This window comes from Manis javanica, chromosome 4, assembly GCF_040802235.1.
Source record: "Manis javanica isolate MJ-LG chromosome 4, MJ_LKY, whole genome shotgun sequence".
Classification (NCBI taxonomy): Eukaryota; Metazoa; Chordata; class Mammalia; order Pholidota; family Manidae; genus Manis; species Manis javanica.
In genome coordinates, this window is record NC_133159.1 from 72,421,567 (window position 1) to 72,444,277 (window position 22,711).

The 22,711-nt window shown below is 35.5% G+C and overlaps 1 protein-coding gene across 4 annotated transcripts in view; it reads right to left on the bottom strand.

Annotated features, from left to right (window-relative positions):
* COL24A1 (collagen type XXIV alpha 1 chain) overlaps positions 1 to 22,711 on the bottom strand; it is a 364,470-nt gene that overhangs the window by 261,437 nt on the left and 80,322 nt on the right. For all 4 annotated transcript variants that reach the window (XM_073234227.1, XM_073234226.1, XM_073234225.1 and 1 more), the window contains 2 exons: positions 20,536 to 20,589; positions 17,550 to 17,594 (listed from right to left, as the gene is read on the bottom strand). In XM_073234227.1, coding sequence (XP_073090328.1) covers positions 17,550 to 17,594; positions 20,536 to 20,589 — 99 coding nt within the window. The remainder of the gene's footprint in view (positions 1 to 17,549; positions 17,595 to 20,535; positions 20,590 to 22,711) is intronic.

The window sequence follows — 22,711 nt, forward strand, 5'->3', positions numbered from 1 at the left end:
AAGGAGGGAGGAAGAGGGAGCTCAGGACTGCTAAACATCTAGCCCTAGCCATCTGCACCAGAGCGCAGACACAGTGCATGCGTGGAGTGCTGGAAACTAGGGAAGCAGGACAGTAAGACCTGTGAGCAGATCCTGAAGCTGGCGCCCCTGTGACAAAGAAAAGCGAGTGCTTTTTGAAAGTCTTAAAGGGACAGGGACTTCACAGCTGGACGGAAGCATCCCGGGTCACAGTCCAGCAGCTGGAAATTCCAGGGAAAACTGGGTACACTAACACCCTGGGCAACAGCTCTGAGACCCCTCACAGAGGTAAACAGCCAAACAGCCTCCGGTCCATTACCCCTCTGGGGCCCGCCATAGCAGAGCAGCAGCCTGAGGCTGGGCACGCCCACAGCAAAGGAGCTTCCTCCATACCGGCGGGGCAAGATACAGAGACTCAGTCTACACGCAATTGCCCAACACAAGCCACTAGGGGTCGCAGTTGTCCAGTGAAGAAAGGCCAGGAGCAGGTGGAAAGACTTGGCTCTCCCAGCTGACAGATGAGTCAATAGCATACCACTGCACCTATCAACATGAGAAGGCAAAAAAATTTGATTCAGACAAGACTAACCCAGACAGCTTCGACATCTCCTATATCTTCCCCTGAGAAGGAACCTGGGGAGATAGATTTAACCAGTCTTCCTGAAAAAGAATTCAAAACAAAAGTCATAACCATGCTGATGGACTTGAAGAGAAATATGCAAGAACTAAGGAGGGAGAATACAGAAATAAAAGAAGCTCTGGAAGGACTTCAAAACAGAATGGACAAGATGCAAGAGACCATTAATGGACTAGAAAACAGAGAACAGGAACACAGAGAAGCTGATGCAGAGAGAGATAAAAGGATCTCCAGCAATGACAGAATTTTAACAGACTGTGTGACCAATCGAAAGGGAACAATATCCACATTATAGGGGTACCAGAAGAAGAAGAGAGAGAAAAAGGGATAGAAAGTCTCTTTGAAGAAATAATTACAGAAAACTTCCCCAAACTAGGGGAGGAAATGGCCTCTCAGACCACAGAGGTACACAGAACTCCCATGACAAGGGATCCAAGGAGGGCAACACCAAGACACATAATAATTAAAATGGCAAAGACGAAAGACAAGGACAAAGTACTAAAGGCAGCCAGAGAGAAAAAAAAGGTCACCTACAAAGGAAAACCCATCAGTCTATCATCAGACTTCTCAACAGAAACCCTACAGGCCAGAAGAGAATGGCATGATATACTTAATGCAATGAAACAGAAGGGCCTCGAACCAAGATTACTGTATCCAGCATAATTATCATTTAAATATGAAGGAGGGATTAAACAATTCCCAGACAAGCAAAAGTTGAGGGAATTTGCCTCCTACAAACCACCTCTACAGGGCATCTTACAGGGACTGCTCTAGATGGGAGCACTCCTAAAAAGAGGACAGAACAAACACCTAACATGAAGAAGGGAGGAGGAGGAATAAGAAGGAAGAGAAAAAAAGAATCATCAGACCATGTGTATAATAGCTCAATAAGTGAGGTAAGTTAGACAGTAAGATAGTAAAGACTTGAACCTTTGGTAACCACAAACTTAAAGCCTGCAATGGCAATAAGTACATACCTTTCAATAATGACCCAAAGTGTAAATGGACTGAATGCACCAATCAAAAGACAAAGAGTAATAGAATGGATAAAAAAGCAAGACCCATCCATATGCTGCTTACAAGAGACTCACCTCAAACCCAAAGACATGCACAGACTAAAAGTCAAGGGATGGAAAAAGATATTTCATGCAAACAACAGAGAGAAAACAGCAGGTGTTGCAATACTAGTATCAGACAAAACAGACTTCAAAACAAAGAAAGTAAGAAAAGATAAAAAAGGACATTACATAATAATAAAGGGCTCAGCCCAACAAGAGGATATAACCATTATAAATATATATGCACCCAATACAGGAGCACCAACATATGTGAAACAAATACTAAAAGAATTAAAGGAGGAAATAGATTGCAATGCATTCATTCTGGGATACTTCAACACACCATTCACTCCAAAGGACAGATCCACCAGACAGAAAATAAGTAAGGACACAGAGGCACAGAACAACACACTAGAACAGATGGACCTAATAGACATCTACAGAACCCTACATCCAAAAGCAACAGGATACACAGTCTTCTCAAGTGCACATGGAACATTCTCCAGAATAGACCACATACTAGGCCACAAAAAGAGCCTCAGTAAATTCAAAAAGATTGAAATTCTACCAACCAACTTTTCAGACCACAAAGGTATAAAACTAGAAATAAATTATACAAAGAAAGCAAAAAGGGCCACAAACACATGGAGGCTTAACAACATGCTCCTAAATAATCAATGGGTCAATGACCAAATTAAAATGGAGATCCAGCAATATATGGAAAAAAATGACAACAACAACACAAAGCCCCAACTTCCGTGGGATGCAGCAAAAGCAGTCTTAAGAGGAAAGTATATAGCAATCCAGGCATATTTAAAGAAGGAAAAACAATCCCAAATGAGTAGTCTAATGTCACAATTACCGAAATTGGAAAAAAGAAAAACAAATGAGCCCTAAGGTCAGCAGACGGAGGGACATAATAAAGATTGGAGAAGAAATAAATAAAATTGAGAAGAATAAAACAATAGAAAAAATCAATGAAACCAAGAGCTGGTTCTTTGAGAAAATAAACAAAATAGATAAGCCTCTAGCCAGACTTATTAAGAGAAAAAGAGAGTCAACACACATCAACAGAATCAGAAACCAGAAAGGAAAAATCATGAAGAACCCCACAGAAATACAAAGAATTATTAGAGAACACTATGAAAACCTATATGCTAACAAGCTGGGAAACCTAGGAGAAATGGACAACTTCCTACAAAAATACAACCTTCCAAGACTGATCCAGAAAGAAACAGAAAATCTAAACAGACCAATTGCCAGCAACGAAATTAAAATGGTAATCAAAAAACTACCAAAGAACAAAACCCACGGGCCAGATGGATTTACCTCAGAACTTTATCAGGCATACAGAGAAGACATAATACCCATTCTCCTTAAAGTTTTCCAAAAAATAGAAGGGGAAGGAATACTCCGAAACTCATTACATGAAGCCAACATCACACTAATACCAAAACCAGGCAAAGACCCGACCAAAAAAGAAAACTACAGACCAACATCCCTGATGAGTGTAGATGCAAAAATACTCAACAAAATATTAGCAAACCGAATTCAAAAATACATCAAAAGGATCATACACCATGACCAAGTGGGATTCATTCCAGGGATGCAAGGATGCTACAACATTCGAAAATCCATCAACATTATCCACCACATAAACAAAAAGAAGGACAAAAACCACAGGATCATCTCCATAGACGCTGAAAAAGCATTCAACAAACTTCAACATCCATTCATGATTAAAACTCAACAAAATGGGTATAGAGGGCAAGTACCTCAACATAATAAAGGCCATATATGATAAACCCACAGCCAACATCATACTGAACAGCGAGAAGCTGAAAGCTTTTCCTCTGTGATCGAGAACATGACAGGGATGCCCACTCTCCCCACTGTTACTTAATATAGTACTGGAGGTCCTAGCCCCAGCAATTAGACAAAACAAAGAAATACAAGGAATCCAGATTGGTAAAGAAGAAGTTAAACTGTCACTATCTGCAGATGACATTATATTGTACATAAAAAACCCTAAAGACTCCACTCTGAAACTACTAGAGCTAATATCGGAATTCAGCAAAGTTGCTGGATACAAAATTAACACACAGAAATCTGTGGCTTTCCTATACACTAACAATAAACTAATAGAAAGAGAAGTCAGGAAGATAATTCCATTCACAATAGCATCAAAAAGAATAAAATACCTAGGAATAAACCTAAACAAGGAAGTGAAAGACCTATACCCTGAAAACTATAAGACACTCTTAAGAGAAATTAAAGAAGTCACTAACAAATGGAAACACATCCAATGCTCCTGGCTAGGAAGAATTAATATCGTCAAAATGGCCATCTTGCCCAAAGCAATATACAGATTCGATGCAATCCCTATCAAACTATCAACAGCATTTCAATGAACTGGAACAAATAGTTCAAAAATTCATATGGAAATACCAAAGACCCCGAATAGCAAAAGCAATCCTGAGAAGGAAGAATAAAGTGGGGGAGATCTCACTCCCCAACTTCAAGCTCTACTACAAAGCCACAGTAATCAAGACAATTTGGTACTGGCACAAGAACAGAGCCACAGACCAATGGAACAGAATAGAGACTCCAAACATTAGCCCAAACATATATGGTCAACTAATATTCGATAAAGGGGGCATGGATGTACAATGGGGAAATGACACTTTCTTCAACAGATGGTGCTGGCAAAACTGGACAGCTACATGTAAGAGAATGAATCTGGATCACTGTCAAACCCCATACACAAAAATGAATTCAAAATGGATGAAAGACTTGAATGTAAGTCATGAAACCATAAAAGTCTTAGAAAAAAAACATAGGCAAAAATCTCTTGACATAAACATGAGTGACCTCTTCTTGAATATATCTCCCTGGGCAAGGGAACCAAATGCAAAAATGAACAAATGGGACTATGTCAAGATGAAAAGCTTCTGTATAGCAAAGGATACCATCAATAGAACAAAAAGGTATCCTAGAGTATGGGAGAATATATTCATAAATGACAGATCCAATAAAGGGTTGATATCCAAAATATATAAAGAGCTCACACACCTCAACAAACAAAAAGCAAATAATCCAATTAAAAAATGGGCAGAGGAGCTGAATAGACAGTTCTCTAAAGAAGAAATTCAGATGGCCAACAGACACATGAAAAGATGCTCCACATCACTAGTCATCAGAGAAATGCAAATTAAAACCACAATGAGATATCATCTCACACCAGTAAGGATGGCTACCATCCAAAAGACAAACAGCAATAAATGTTGGCGAGGTTGTGGAGAAAGGGGAACCCTCCTACATTGCTGGTGGGAATGTAAATGAGTTCAACCATTGTGGAAAGCAATATGGAGGTTCCTCAAAATGCTCAAAATAGAAATACCATTTGACCCAGGAATTCCACTTTTAGGAATTTACCCCAAGAATGCAGCACTCCAGTTTGAAAAAGACAGATGCACCCCTATGTTTATCACTGTACTATTTACAATAGCCAAGAAATGGAAGCAACCTAAGTGTCCATCAGTAGATGAATGGATAAAGAAGTGGTGGTACATATACACAATGGGATATTACTCAGCCATAAGAAAAAAAAAAATCCTACCATTCGCAACAGCGTGGTTGGAGCTAGAGGGTATTATGCTCAGTGAAATAAGCCAGGCGGAGAAAGACAAGTACCAAATGATTTCACTCATATGTGGAGTATAAGAACAAAAGAAAACTGAAGGAACAAAACAGCAGCAGAAGCACAGAACCCAAGAATGGACTAATAGTTACCAAAGGGAAAGGGACTGGGGAGGGTGGGTGGGAAGGGAGGGATAAGGGTGGGGGGATAAAAGGGGGGCATTATGATTAGCATGTATAGTGTGTGGGGGGCACAGGGAAGGCTGAGCAACACAGAGAAGACAAGTAGTGATTTTACAGCATCTTACTATGTTGATGGACAGTGACTGTGAATGGGGATGTTGGGGGGACTTGGTGAAGGGGGGAGCCTAGTAAACATAATGTCCTTCATGTAATTGTGGATTAATGATACCAAAATAAAATTTAAAAAAGAAAGATAGTTTCTACAGTTTATCTACTTGAAGGAATTTGCTGTAAAATAAAATACTAAATTTTCTCTCATATTTGCCTAGTAGAACATTGTAACTATTGATTTAAATCAAACTGCATTTTCCTAAATATACCCTCACACTACCAAAAGAAATAGTGACTATTTTCCAGGTCTGTCATCCATAGGAAAGCTCAAGGTTTTGCCTTTTTTGCCCAACTTGCCAATTTCATGAATGTGATGATCATCTCCTAACAGGGATGCCAGAGTTGTACTGTTGCTTCTGTGTTGTGCATAACTCTTTTTCATATTTCAATTGTTTGGATCATTTTATGAAAAATATGACATTTCAGGGATTTCATTTGATGTCTTCAAGTTGTGAATGGTTTCCTTGCTTATTTCCACTGTTTGATCAGAGTAGTAGACAGATGTTACAGTGACCCCTAAGGATTCCCACCTCCTGCTGTTCACACTTGTGTGATACCCTACCTCCCTTTGAATGAGGGTAGGACTAAGACTTCCTTCTTCCAACAAAGAGAATGTATTAAATGTGACAGGAAGTCACTGCTGAAATTATGTCACACTCTCTAAGACTCCATCTCAGCAGGCTGGAGCTGGCGACTTCCCTTGTGAGCCTGATGAAGTAGGCAGCTGTGCTGAAGACACCGACAAGTCAGTGGACAGTCCACAGGACCTGAATGTAACCTAAAGCCATGAGCCAGCAAAAAGCCAAGACCCTCAAAGAAATGAGTTCTCCTGAACTTGAATGAGCTTGTAAGTGAACTCTTCTCCAGTCAAGCCTCCAGATGATCATGCAGTTGGCTGACACTTTAATCCAGCCTTTTGATGCTGAGCAGAAGCCCCAGTTAAGTAGTACCTTGACTCCTGGCCTACAAAAATTGATAATAAATGGGTGTTACTTTAAGCCACTAAGTTTGTGGAATTTGTTACACAGCAATAGATAGCAAACTAATAAAATTTGTAATTAAATCTTTAAATAAAGTATGTGTGAAATCCTGATTGCAAATTTTACTATGTGGTAATGCTCAATATAAGACTACTCACACTGTTTCTATATTTTTAAAATTTAAGTATATCAACATCTTTGAATATTTTCTGTTGCTTTTTATTTCCTGTCAAAAATTTAATTACTATATTAAAGAAATTAAAACTTGTACATTGCTTCACAATTTTTAACAATCTAATTAAATATTTACATTTAAAAAACAGTATCATTCTAGCACCCCATATCCATCTAGGAGTTCCTAAGGTAAAGAATTTTTATAATGCTTCATGAATTATGTGTTTGAACCTAAGAAATGCAAATGTAAGAGTAATATGAACTGTTTAATGATGCAAAAGTTGCACTCAGTTTCTGGGTGCAACTATTGCAAATATTGCACTAATTCTACCACCTCTGAAAACATAAATCAGAACACAAATAGAAGCAAGAAAATAGAAGCTCTGCATTACCAGGAAACAGTATTTCATTATACAAGATTCTATTGTATTCATACTGAAAGGAGAATTAGAAAAGTTAATTAATTCATCTTTCCTCTTCTGCTCAAATCCTCACCACAGTACATTGAGCAGTTCTGCCTCTAACGTTGACAGTGGTACCACCTACAAACTTTCATGGCATTCAAATATGAGGTTGAATTTCTCTGATGTCCGAACATTATTAAACTGTGGTAGCCAGCCTCAAAGATGGACCTCTGCATGATTCTTACTTCCGGATATTAACCCTTGTGTAGTCCTTTCCCATTTTGAATAATGGCTGTCAGTGCGTGACTTCTGAGGCTAGGTCATAAAAGGTACTACACCTTCCACCTTATTCGCATGGATGACTTACTCTGGTGGAAGCCAATACCCAGGTAGTAAAGACTCTTGAGTTGCCATGTCGGGATATGCCCATGGAGAGGAAATGAAGCCTCTCACCAACTAGGACCAATCTGGCCAGTCAGCATGTGAGCCACCTTAAAAGCAGATCCTTCAGACCCAGTCAAGTCTTCAGATAACTGCAGTCCTGCCCAAAATCTTGATCACAACCTCATGGTTGCCCACCCAAACAGGTCAATCAGAATACTTGTAGTAATTTGTTACATAGCAATAGGTAACTAATACATAGTAACAAGAGTGGATGTCTAGGATTACAGATCATAATATGCCAATGCTAAGTGCTAGATACTGAGAGATATGGTCACTAGAGTGTTTTTTAACACATTAATTTTGTTTGTAATGTGCAGAGAGCCCTCTAAAATGCAGAGCCTAGATCAAGTGGTCAAGGTCTCACTTGTCTAGGTCTGGCAATGGTACTCTTATCAAACATGGCAGTTATCAAACATTAAGAACAAAAGTATTCTAGACTTAGTATGCCTAAACGTTCATGTAGTGGTAATATTTTGGATCACATACAGATAAATATACTTGGTAGTATATCTAAATACATGAAGCAGTGGAAAACTTATTGTTTAGGCAGTCTAGTAAAAGGATTGTTTTCCTAGTTCTCCAAAGAAATTAGAAAATTATTGCATATAAAATAATTAGGAAAGCATGAGGACCAAAATAACCAAAAATACTAAAAACTACATTTATGGAATTTTAGAAAACAAAAGCAATGCAAAATTTTTCTGTTAAAAACTACAGTTAACTATGAACATTTTGCTCTTTCTAAAGAAAATTGTTTAGAAATAACACATTCAATCTAAAGTACAGATAAAAATTATCATAAAAGGCATTACATATTAAACAGGCATTACTGCTAAAAGTGGAAATACAACTTTTTTTTCAAGACTAAGATGCAAACAGAAGATCAAACTAACTTTCTAACATTAGAAACATTAAAATAAAATCTGGTAGTAAGTTAACCCTACACATTCTATATGTGAATACATATTAGCAAAAAGTCCTAATATTTAAAAGTCCTTCAAAAACAAAACACAATTACTTCAAGAAAAGGCTAGAGTGTAAAGTACTCTGATGATTCCATCTCTGCCCCTTTCTTTTTCTCACAGGTAACATACTTCAAGGGTCAGCCATGACCTGATAGTTGGGACTAATTTTCAACTTAGGTAGGAATTTAAGGAGTTCTAGCCCAATTCTTGGAGACTTAGCACCAAGTCAGGCTCACTGTTATCCTAGCTATAGTCTGGGCCTCAGTTCTCAGATTTTAGTTTGTCTTATACTTTTTTTGAAATTCATTTTGTTATCATTAATCTACAATTACATGAAGAACATTGTTTACTAGACTTCCCCCTTCACCAAGTCCCCCCTACAAACCCCATTACAGTCACTGTCTATCAGCGCAGTAAGATGTTGTAGAATCACTACTTGTCTTCTCTGTGTTGCACATCCCACCCTATGGCCCCCCCACCCATTATACATGCTAATTGTAAGGCCCCCTTTCTTTTTTCTGCCCTTATCCCCTCCTTCCCACACATCCTCCCCAGTCCCTTTCCCTTTGGTAACTGTTAGTCCATTCTTGGGTTCTGTGATTCTGCTGCTGTTTTGTTACTTCAGTTTTTCTTTGTTCTTATACTCCACATATGAGTGAAATCACTTGGTACTTGTCTTTCTCCACCTGGCTTATTTCACTGAGCATAATACCCTCTAGCCATCCATGTTGTTGAAAATGGTAGGATTTGTTTTCTTCTTATGGCTGAATAATATTCCATTGTGTATATGTAGCACATCTTCTTTATCCATTCATCTACTGATGGACACTTAGGTTGCCTCCATTTCTTGGCTATTGTAAATAGTGCTGTGATAAACATAGGAGTGCATATGTCTTTCTCAAAATGGGCTGCTACATTCTTCGGGTAAATTCCTAAAAGTGGAATTCCTGGGTCAAATGGTCTTTCTATTTGGAGCTTTTTGAGGAACCTCCATACTGCTTTCCATAATGGTTAAACCAATTTACATTCCCACCAGCAGTGTAGGAGGGTTCCCCTTTCTCCACAAACTTGCCAACATTTGTGAGGTGATTTCTCATTGTGGTTTTAATTTGCATTTCTCTGATGACTAGCGATGTGGAGCATCTTTTCATGTGTCTGTTGGCCATCTGAATTTCTTCTTTGGAGAACTGTCTGTTCAGCACCTCTGTCCATTTTTTAATTGGATTATTTGCTTTTTGTTTGTTGAGGTGCATGAGCTCTTTATATATTTTGGATGTCAAACCTTTATCAGATCTGTCATTTATGAATATATTCTCCCTGTAGGGTACCTTTTTGTTCTATTGATGGTGTCCTTTGCTGTACAGAAGCTTTCCAGCTTGATATAGTCCCACTTGTTCATTTTTGCTTTTGTCTCCCTTGCACAGGGAGATACGTTCATGAAGAAGTCACTCATGTTTATGTCCAAGAGATTTTTGCCTATGTTTTTTTCTAAGAGTTTTATGGTTTCATGACTTACATTCAGGTCTTTGATCCATTTCAAATTTACTTTTGTGTATGGGGTTAGACAGTGATCCAGTTTCATTTTCTTACATGTAGCTGTCCAGTTTTGCCAGCACCACCATCTGTTGAAGAGACTGTCATTTCCCCATTGTATGTCCATGGCTCCTTTATCAAATATTAATTGACCATATATGTTTTGGTTAATGTCTGGAGTCTCTATTCTGTTCCACTGGCCTGTGGCTCGGTTTTTGTGCCAGTACCAAACTGTCTTGAGTACTGTGGCTTTGTAGTAGAGCTTCAAGTTGGGGAGTGAGATACCCACCACTTTATTCTTCCCTCTCAGGATTGCTTTGGCTATTCAGGGTCTTTGGTGTTTCCATACGAATTTTTGAACTATTTGTTCCAGTTCATTGAAAGAATGTTCTTGGTAATTTGATAAGGATTGCATCAAATCTGTATATTACTTTGGGAAGGATGGCCATTTTGACGATATTAATTCTTCCTAGCCAAGAGCATGGGATGAGTTTCCATTTGTTAGTGTCCTCTTTACTTTCTCTTAAGAGGGTCTTACAGTTTTCAGGGTATATGTCTTTCACTTCCTTGGTTAGGTTTATTCCTAGGTATTTTATTCTTTTTGATGCTATTGTGAATGGAATTGTCTTCCTGATTTCTCTATTAGTTCATTGTTATTACATAGGAAAGCCACAGATTTCCATTTGTTAATTTTGTATCCTCAACTTTGCTGTATTCCGATATCAGTTCTAGTAGTTTCGGAGTGGAGTCTTTAGGGTTTTTTATGTACAATATCATGTCATCTGCAGATAGTGACAGTTTAACTTCTTCTTTACCAGTCTGGATTCCTTGTATTTCTTTGTTTTGTCTGATTGCCATGGCTAGGACCTCCAGTACTATGTTGAATAACAGTGGGGAGAGTGGGCATCTCTGTCTTGTTCCCAATCTCAGAGGAAAAGCTTTCAGCTTCTCGCTGTTGAGTATGATGTTGGCTGTGGGTTTATCATATATGGCCTTTATTATGTTGAGGTACTTGCCCTCTATACCCATTTTGTTGAGTTTTAATCATGAATGGATGTTGAAGTTTGTTGAATGCTTTTTCAGCATCTATGGAGATGATCATGTGGTTTTTGTCCTTCTTTTTGTTTATGTGGGGATAATGTTGATGGATTTTCAAATGTTGTAGCATCCTTGCATCTCTGGAATGAATCCCACTTGGTCATGGTGTATGATCCTTTTGATGTATTTTTGAATTCGGTTTGCTAATATTTTGTTGAGTATTTTTGCATCTACACTCATCAGGGATGTTGGTCTGTAGTTTATTCTTTTTTGGTCGGGTCTTTGCCTGGTTTTGGTATTAGTGTGATGTTGGCTTCATATAATGAGTTTGGGAGTATTCCCTCTTCTTCTAATTTTTGGAAAACCTTAAGGAGAATGGGTATTATATTTTCTCTGTATGTCTGATAAAATTATGAGGTAAATCCATCTGGCCCGGGGGTTTTGTTCTTTGGTAGTTTTTTGATTACTGCTTCAATTTCGTTGTTGGTAACTGGTTTTTTTAGATTTTGTGTATCTTCCTTGGTCAGTCTTGGAAGGTTGTATTTTTCTAGGAAGTTGTCCATTTCTTCTAGGTTTTTCAGCTTGTTGGCATATAGGTTTTCATAGTAGTCTCTAATAATTCTTTGTATTTCTGTGGGGTCTGTTGTGATTTTTCCTTTCTCATTTCTGATTCTGTTGATTCTCTTTTTCTCTTAATAAGGCTTGCTAGAGGCTTATCTATTTTATTTTCTCAAAGAACCAGCTCTTGATTTCATTGATTTTTTTCTGTTTTATTCTTCTCAATTTTATTTCTTCTCTGATCTTTATTATGTTTCTCCTTCTGTTGACTTTAGGTCTCATTTGTTCTTCTTTTTCCAGTTTCGATAATTGTGATGTTAGACTATTCATTTGGGTTTGTTCTTCCTTCTTTAAGTATGCCTGGATTGCTATATACTTTCCTTTTAAGAATGCTTTTGCTGCGTCCCACAGAAGTTGGTGCTTTGTGGTGTTGTTGTCATTTTTTCCCATATATTGCTTGATCTCTATTTTAGTCTGGTCATTGATCCATGGATTAGTTAGGAGCCTGTTGTTAAGCCTCCATGTGTTTGTGGCCCTTTTTGCTTTCTTTGTACAATTTATTTCTAGTTTTATACCTTTGTGGTCTGAAAAGTTGGTTGGTAGAATTTCAATCTTTTTGAATTTACTGAGGCTCTTTTTGTGGCCTAGTATGTGGTCTATTCTGGAGAATGTTCCATGTGCACTTGAGAAGAATGTGTATCCTGTTGCTTTTGGATGTAGAGTTCTATAGATGTCTATTAGGTCCATCTGTTCTAGTGTGTTGTTCAGTGCCTCTGTGTCCTTACTTATTTTCTGTCTGGTGGATCTGTCCTTTGGAGTGAATGGTGTGTTGAAGTATCCCAGAATGAATGCATTGCATTCTATTTCCTCCTTTAGTTCCATTAGTATTTGTTTCACATATGCTGGTGCTCCTGTGTTGGGTGCATATATATTTATATTGGTTATATCCTCTTGTTAGACTGAGCCCTTTATCATTATTAATGTCTTTCTTTATCTCTTGTGACTTTCTTTGTTTTGAAGTCTATTTTGTCTGATACTAGTACTGCAACACCTGCTTTTTTTCTCCCTGTTGTTTGCATGAAATACTTTTTCCATCCCTTGACTTTTAGTCTGTGCATGTCTTTGGGTTTGAGGTGAGTCTCTTGTAAGCACCATATAGATGGGTCTTGTTTTTTTATCCATTCAGTGCCTCTATGTGTTTTGATTGGTACATTCAGTCCATTTACATTTAGGGTGATTATCAATAGGTATGTACTTATTGCCATTGCAGGCTTTAGATTCGTGGTTACCAAACGTTCACAGTTAATTTCCTTTCTATCTAAGAGTAACTTAAGTCAGTTAAGTATGCTGTTACAAACACAATCTAAAGGTTCTTTTCTGTTTCTCCTCCTTTTTCTTCCTCCTCCATTCTTTATATATTAGGTATCATATTCTGTACTTTTTGTCTATCCCTTGATTGACTTAGGGGATAGTTAATTTAACTTTGCATTTGCTTCGTAGTTACCTGTTCTATTTTCTTAACTGTGGTTTTATTACCTCTGTTGAGAGCTATTCAACCTTAGAAACAGTTCCATCTGTAGCAGTCCCTCCAAAATAGACTGTAGAGATGGTTTGTGGGAGGTAAATTCTCTCAGCTTTTGCTTATCTGGAAATTATTTAATCCCTCCTTCAAATTTAAATGATAATCTTGCTGGATAAAGCAATCTTTGTTCCAGGCCCTTCTGCTTCATGGCATTAAATACCTCATGCCACTCCCTTCTGGCTTGTAAGGTTTCTGCTGACAAGTCTGATGTTAGCCTGATGGGCTTTCCTTTGTATGTGATCTTATTTCTCTCTCTGGCTGCTTTTAACAGTCTGTCCTTATCCTTTATCTTTTCCACTTTAATTACTATGTGTCTTGGTGTTGTCTTCCTTGGGTCCCTTGTGTTGGGAGATCTGTGCTCCTCCATGGCCTGATAGACTATCTCCTTCCCCAGATGGGGGAAGTTTTCAACAACTACCTCCTCAAAGATACTTTTGGAAGAAAAGAGTTCTCTGGGAAGTAAGATTTAAAATGAAGTAACTTTTAACACGAACTAAATTCAAAAATATGTATGAGTCTGAATAATAAATAACTTCAACAACCAAAATAATATGTTATTTTAAGATGTTTCCATTTCGATAGCATTTGTACACTATTTACAGTGTCTAGGAGGACATATCTTTCACTTGTAAGTCCATAATTTCATTTAAAAAAATACAGACAACACTAAGGAAGTTGGTTCATACAACTGATTTCCATTCTTAGTGTTTACTCAAGGAAATAAGTGATCACTTGGCCAGCAGTGTAAGCATATGACTTACAGCAACATCTTTCCAAATCTAAGCTTAGCAATGTTACTGAATAGTTTGGGACAGGACATTACTACTCCTCTCTGTTTCTGTGGTATATGTAGAAAGGATATGATGTATACAGATATGTGTAGATACACACATGTTATATATACATATAAATTTTAATATTTTTTAAACTATTCATATCAAACACAGAGCTTTAATAAACAGGTTAGAAACCAACTCAGTAATCTAAAGCTCATACTCATTAATATTTAGAAATTCCTGAATTCAGATTTAGAGGTTTTCTATGCCTATTACTTTATTAATTTGACTGTCAGTGTTTCATATACATAATGTAGAAAGTGAAACAATTTATTCTACCACTTTCTGGCCTTAATTTTAGGAATTAAAAAAATCTAAGTGTAAAATGTTTTATAAAACTTACAGAGTTATCTAAAAAGAATCACCATTGTTCTACAAATTACATATTATAACAGTTACTTAAAACTAAGTCATATCATATGTTCATATGATACAATAATTTTCAGCCTAAAATTTGAAGAAACAAGTTCATTTAGACTAATTAAATTAATTAAAGAGAAGTGGTAATTGCAATAAAATATATCTAATAATGTTCATACTATTGATAGTAAATGAAATAACATGGGATCCTCACAGCAGTACCCTAATGAAGCATCAGTCTGTACTTCTAAATAGCTCTGAAATCAGCAGAAAACAGTCCATGCATAGCCATAGGTTTCTTAGATATGGGTACTCTCAGATTTCAGCATTTCCAGATTTTTGTCATATTTTTCAGATCCATTGGTTTCTGTCATCTTCTTTATGGTGATCTGAAACCTTTTAGGTCTGCCTCTGTATTTGAATATCTACTTCATATATAACAACAAATAGTATACATAATTTAATAAATTGAAAATGACCATATTTATATCCCACACACCTAATAATTTCCACAATAAACACAGTGTATGTATTATCAAAAGATATTTTCCTTTTACTGTTATTAAAATACCAGTAAGCGACCATTCTTCTCATGGAATTTAAATAATCTTAATTGACATACAAGTATCCCCTGATACATAATATCCCAATGCTAATATGTTTGTCCTTAATGCCAAAGCTATTTGAATATGATTTTACTTATAATAAGCATAACACAGGATAATAATCTGGAAGAGTCACTGAGGTCAGCCTTGGCATGATTTGACTTGTGGTTATAACTATATCTTACTCTAAGTTTAGTGATTTCCTCATAATCATGGCCAAATAATTTGTGGTAAAAACAAGAGAAAGTACATATAGTATACATGACATATTACAGCACCAGACAGATTTTCTATTATAAACACTATTTAGGAAAAATGAGATACATGTGTTTTTCAAATGTAATTTTTCTAAGGATCTAAATCTATTTAAAGGCATATATTTTTAAAGCAATAAAACTATACAAATTTTGTAATATAAAGAACAGTGCAAAGAATCCAGTAATCATTCCATTTATTTTTCCAGTTTCCTTGAACTCCCCTTTTGAGTTCACAGCATCTGTTGGATAATTTCATAATTCCCTATGGATTAAGAAGCCAGCAGTTATCTCTAAATTTCCATGGATAGCTTTATAGTTCATTATGGAGTGTGAATCTAGAAATTACCTATACATTGCCAAGATAAAGCTAATATCCATATAACACCTGCTGTATTAATAAATGAACTTGGTAGCTATTTAAGTGATCTATAACAGGAATTTCAGAAAATACTCTATTTTCTCACCAAGGCCTAAAATTCCACCATTGCAAATGACTTATTTTACCTTAAACTATGCTTAAGATATAATTACTAATAAATAAGGTAACATTTCAAGCTATTGGAAATAATTTATATATAGTAGCATAACTTTTTAGTTATTTTACTGACAGCATAGTTTAAAAGGAGAATGGATAAAAAGACACAAAATGGAAAAGAGAAGAATGAAAAAACTAAACTTCACTTGTCAGTTTGGAGACAGCCTACCTCTGTATATTTAGACTAAATATTTGGTATAAATTAAGGACAGGTATTTCTGTTGGGGTATGTGTATGAGAGCTAACACATAAGGAAATCACATACTAACTTTCTGAAGTATAATAGGGTGTGATTAAATGAACTGGCATACAGAATCATTAGCAGAGTGCCTGAGAATAAAAAATGGTAATGATGGTAATGGTAACAGTTTCTGTTGTTATAGCTGCTATAATATTGGCTTTAAGTTGAATGTAAATGCAAGAAAACAAAATGGTTGGCTTATTTTTTATTTTTTGACAGTTTTGTAAGCTTACCTTAATATATTATAATCTTTCAAGTAAAACTTAAAAATAATTTTATCACATTTTTGCCAGAAGTCATGAAAAAGTAAACCACGTTCTTCTAAGCACTATGAGTAGAAAACAACAGAAACATCTAAGAAAGGGATCCTGAATTTATACCAGAGAAGCTGGGCTTAAAAGTTGATTTTACCACTTTTAACAATGAGATTTTGAGCAAGTACTTATCATGGCTGAGCCTCATTCTACTCACCTGTCTAATGTTGATTATATTCATACTTATTCTAATCTACATTAAAGAAATACTACAAAGTTTAATGGATAAAATGCTTTAAAAGGGTATGAATATTCTGGTGAGATTTGTAATCATTTAGCATTTATATAGATTTTATTTATATACCCCAAAATTTAGAAATGCTGCTATGAAAAACTCGATTTTCCTCCTCACAGACTAGAGAACACAGCATAGCACAGAATCTTATGCTAATAAAAAGGTTTCAACACTAGGAAAATGAGCACAAGTGAAAATTAGGTGACTAATTAGCTGTACTACCTCAGCCAGGATAGCCTGAGGATGCTCCCAGACCACAGTTTTCTCATTTGTTAAATAATGGGGTATTGGATAATGTCAAAATTTCCTCCCATCTCTGAAATTACTATATTTCCTGGAAAAATTCACTTTCCTTGATTTTTTAAAAATCTGAAATGATAAGAAGCTATAGGAAACTAGTTTCTGAGCTAACAAATGAAGAAGGCATTTACAAAACCTGTAAAATACAAGGGTGAATAGTGCTATCATTAATATTTTAAGCTGTTCATATATTTTCTGTGACATTTTAGCTCCTTTTTCATGGGGATAAAAATCTCTTCCACTGTTATATTAAATGGGTTAGAAGTGTTAAACTTCAAGTTACTTTTTAATCTAATTTATTTTTACATTCTCAGGTATTATTTGATAGATTATTAAAGTGGCAAAAATTAAACTCTGTTGAATGAGATAGACTGTGGATGACAAGGATAACAAGTACATTCATATTTTATTAGGTAAGAAATATACACATAATTAGATTACATTGCTCTGAAATGAACCTCAAGAAGCAAGAACTAAATTACCTGTCTTCCCTTAAGACCCTTCTTTCCACGGACCCCAGGAACTCCCTAAAACATAGAAAATCAAGGGTAATATTTGTTGAGTAAGTGAATTAGACATAACAGATGTTTTTTCCTTAAACATAAGTTAAAGTAATACACCAAAGAGAGAAATAAATTGTTCTTTAACCTGGTGTCATACTTAGAAAAACTTCAATATATTAATTTAACCAAAGTGGCCCCTTTTCTTCCTCATAACAGAATCCTGATCTTATTCAGGAATCCGTCCCATCTGTACTTCTCAATGGGATCCTGACAGTCTTCTGGTGATAATTATTTGTCCAGAGGAGGGCACATGACCACATGACCAAAACCAGAGAAACAGGAAGGTCTTCTTTTCCATACCTACAGGACAATTACTTCCTCTCTGTCTCCCTCTCTCTCTGGCTGGACATAAGCAAAGGTCCATTTAGCCTTTGCACTGGCAATCCTGCAATTTGGGAAGCAGAATTAAGGTAAAGCCATTAGACGAGGCAAACCAGAGAGAAGGACGATGTTGTCACTGCGCTCAAGATCATATAGTGCTTAGCTCCCACCTACCGTACAGTTTTCTGGTCATGGAAGAAGCAGTATGGCGTAGTACTTAAACACTCAGGCACTGGAGCCAGAGTATCTATGTTCAAATCCTAGCTCTGCTCTCTTTGCCTGCATATAGTCTTAGGCAAGTCTTTCTCACAGCATGCCTCATTTTCTTGATCTATAGTGAGAATAATAGTAGTACCTATTTTCCTGGTTTTTTTGTGAGCATTAAAGAAGTTCATTCATACGAAGTATTTGTACAGTACCTTGTATACAGATAACCATTCAATAATCATTTGCTATTATTGTTATCATTGTTAAAAATTTCCTCATCTTTAAGCAGTTTGAATTGGGGTTTTCAGTTACTTGCAGCCCAAAACATCCTAACTGATATAATCACTTTGAAACTTATAATCACATATAACCCTTAGAGTAAGAAATCTGACAGAATTATGTAGCTTGGGATTTATAGTACATACATTAGAAGATAGTATTTGTTAAAGTAATAATCTGTCAACTCAACGGTGTTTCATTAGGTACTTATTTCGTGTCTCTATCAAGAGTTCATAGGTGAGAAGTAGCACTCATTTCATTAGGACTTAATACATTTTACACAATATATATAGCCAACTATTTATAAAAATTAAGATAATTGTTTCCTAAAACTTTAGTAGTTTCACTAAATCTCAGCAGGAAACTTAAGGATAATGAAGACAGAATTATATAAGCGGTTTTTCATATAAATATGCATATGTATATTATTGACTTCCAGAAAGGACTCTTTTTTCCCATTTATTTTCAGGAATGATTAGCACTATATTATTTTCTTCTGTTTTTCTCTACTTAAATGTCTTATAACCAATACCCAGTTAGTTATGTCATCCATAGTTTTAATGAGAATTTTGAAGTATCCCATAATATTAGGATATGGTACCACAATATCACAAAATGGTCTTATTGTTATGATTTAAGACAGGACTTGATAGTTTTATACAGACCAGTCAAACTTAGTGAGTATGCCTACTGATGGTCAGTGTCAACACTGGGATCCTTAAATCCAAGATGATAACATTTTGCAAGGACACATAATTATGGTTTATCTACTAGAAAAAAAGTTTACCAGCATCATTTACTAGAAATAACTTCATGCCAAAAGGTCAAGATTGTATCATAAGCAGCAGAGTAATAAACAACGTAAACTGTATATTCTCTTTTGCATCAGTAAGAAGCAGTTTCATTCTTTGCATGATGGATTTGAAACATCTTTAAGTAGGCTGAATCACATGGCAGTTAAGTGGCTTAGCTGTGGAATCACACTGAAGAAAATTTTTTGCAAGTGAAATGACTTGTATGTTCATCAAGGGAAAATCTTCACCTCATCTCACCAAAGAACACAGAACATTTTGATTGTCCAAATCACAGTACATTTAAATTTAGAATATTTCCTCTCTGTGGAAATATTCACAAATAATTACAAGAAAGTGTGGTTCAATTCACTCACTGAAAAAAATATATATTTGCACAGAATTATTTAAACTTACATTGACAAAAATCAGTTTCCAGAAATGAAAATTTTGGCCTGAACAGTACTGCTATAATAACAGAGTTGAATGTTAACTTCTGAATGTAGTTCTCTATTTTTAAGCCTTATGGTAATGGTAATGTTCAATTCTGTTTTTTTTTCAATTAATATTAATGGTTTAAGTCAAGGAATGTAAAAAAGAAATCACTGAACTGCATATGGACCTGGAAATCAGATGTAATGAAGTTACAAGCTGTACACTAAGATTTATGTATTTTATTGTATGTACCTCAAGTTGGAATGCCAGAATTCTGTACATAACTTAATTCTTAAGTATAACACAGCATTTTGCAAAGATTCTGTCATTATTCATAAGTACCTTTATCTATGAACAGCTATTACCTATTACTAAACTATGAAAAAAAATGTATCTCTGAGGCTTTGTAAAATATATAACCTGTCAAGAGGTTATAGTTAGGTTGAAATAGAAAAAGGAAAAAAAATTAGTAAGAATGTTTGATATCTTGATCTGGGTAATGGTTACATGAGTGTGTACACATGTCAGAATTCATCAAGCTGTACACTAAGATTTATGTATTTTATTGTATGTACCTCAATGTAAAAAATTTTTAAACAATTATAAAAAACATACTTAAAAATTAATTAATTATAAAACAAAAATTTCATATTGTAATAGTCCAATTTTTTTATTTGAATTTAAAATAGTGTCAACTCCTTCCTTAAAACAAAATTCAGTAAAACTGAAGGAAGTCTAATTATATTTTTGGTAGGTGATTTTTCTTAAAGCTAGCTTGCTTCACTCAGAAAGACAGCTGAGTTTATGACCCTTACTGTATGTTATTATAAGTATATCACTTTATAAATAATAATTGAAGGAAATGGACTTACTCGTTCTCCTTCAGGTCCCAGTTGTCCTGCTTCTCCAGGAGAGCCAATGAAACCCTTAAAGTAAGTAAATAATCTCTATATTGTTTCATTTGAATATATACTCTGTAATAATTCCAAATAGAGATACACATTTTTTTCATAGTAATATGAAACCATAAGGTTTAACAGAATGAATAACTTCTGCTCACCTTATTACTTTTCTTTCAGAAGTTACAGATCAATCTTTTATTAAAAATAAAAGTAAGGAATGTAATGAGACATGGCAGCTAACAATTTAACAAGACCAAGTCCTTTTCTTCTATGAATTTTGTATTGGGCAGAAAATATATGTACATGATTAACTAATAAAATGTTAAGGCAGAATGGAAGTATCAAAAGATGATAAGAAGTATGGAAAAGAAAGAGATTAATTCCAATATGGCAGGAGATAAAAGTAATCAAAGAAGGTTTCAAAGGAGACCAGCACTTGAGATAGGTCTACAGAGCAAGGAAACTCTTGATAAGCAGAGGATGGAGAAAGATCCCTCCAAGCAAAGCAATTTCAGCAAGCAGACACATAACAGAGAGAACTCAGGGAGTATTTTTAAGTGGTAACTTTGGGTAAGTGTGGTAGTGCCCTTGTACCAAGTTGAATTTCTAAAATATCAATCCATTGATAGGATACAGAATACATCTGAGATAGGAAACACTGAATGTAGAAAAACTTCTTAGGAGTTCAATGGTCCAAAGTTGAAGGAAAATGAGTCTGGATCATTGATTCAAAAAATATTACTTTAGTGCCCACTGTGTGCCAGGAACTGGCATTATAAAGATGAATATGAAAGTCAGTGCCCTCAAAAAGTTCACAGCTTATTAAGAAAGAGGGTCATGTAAATAAATAATTATAATATCATATGATAATTGTGACATGATTATGTGATATGCGATGTGAAAAATACAAGATACAGTGGAAACTTTGGAGGCAGAATGACCAACTTTGCCCAGAGGGAAGATTTAGGAAAGAGGAAGCAACATCTGATTGAGTCTTAAAGGGAAGGAAAGGCATTCCAGGAACAGCTAACAATGTGCCTGCCATTAATCAATCATTCAATAAATCAATAGGAATTAAATGACAAGGCATTTTCATAGAACTGCAAATAGTTCTCTGTGGTTGACTGGCAAGAGATAGGGCTGGAAAGGGTAGCAGTTTTAAATTTATACTGTGAGCAATTAAAAACATTTAGGCATAGTTTTGATATAATCAGATTTGAGATTTATAAAATTCAGTAGCATTACAATGGGTCAACACGTCTTTGTATATGTTTCTTAAGATGGAGGCAAAGATGACTGTAAGGTTGGGCTAATAAGCAAATGGTAACTACTGACAGAAATACGGAAAACAAATAAAAAGGCAGAATTTGGTAGAAAGAGGCTGAGTTTTATTGGTCATTTTGAATTCTCATGATGTTGAAGCATTTAAATGTTACTATCTTGGCAAGGAATTGGAGATAGGGATGCATAGAAAGCTCATAGAGAGAGATAACATTTGAGGAACAGGTGTGTCAGAAGACTTAAGGGTAAATGAAAGCTCAAGGAGAAAACAGAAAAATATCACTGAATGAGATGGTGAAATGGAGATGGGACAAAAAGAATGGTTTATTGGTACAGAAAAAAGCAAGGTATAAAAGAATTCATAGGAGTGATACAGGAGACTATTTTGACTAAATTCTAAATAAGGGCTACTTATTTTTGAATCAGAGAATGGTGACTTTTCAGAGTAAATGCTTCCATAATAATATATATTTAAAAAATTATTCAAGTTTTAATAAAGTAAGTGTCATTGTAGACACATAGCAGCATTATTCATAATAGCCAAAAGTTAGAAACAATGCAAATGTTCAACAGATGAATAAACAAAATGTGTTCATAAACAAAATCAACAAAATGTATATACATACAGTAGAATATTATGCAGCCTTAAAAAGGAAGGAAAGTCTGACACAAGCTACAGCATGGGTGAACCTTGAAGACAACCAGGTTAAGTAAAATAAGTGAATAAAAAGAATAGTTATAGTATGATTACACTTAAATGAAGTACCTAGAGTAGTCAAATTCATTGAGATAAAAAGCAGAATGTTTGCCGGAGGCTGGAGGGAAGGCAGTAATTGTTTTACCGGGTATAGAGTTTCACTTTGGG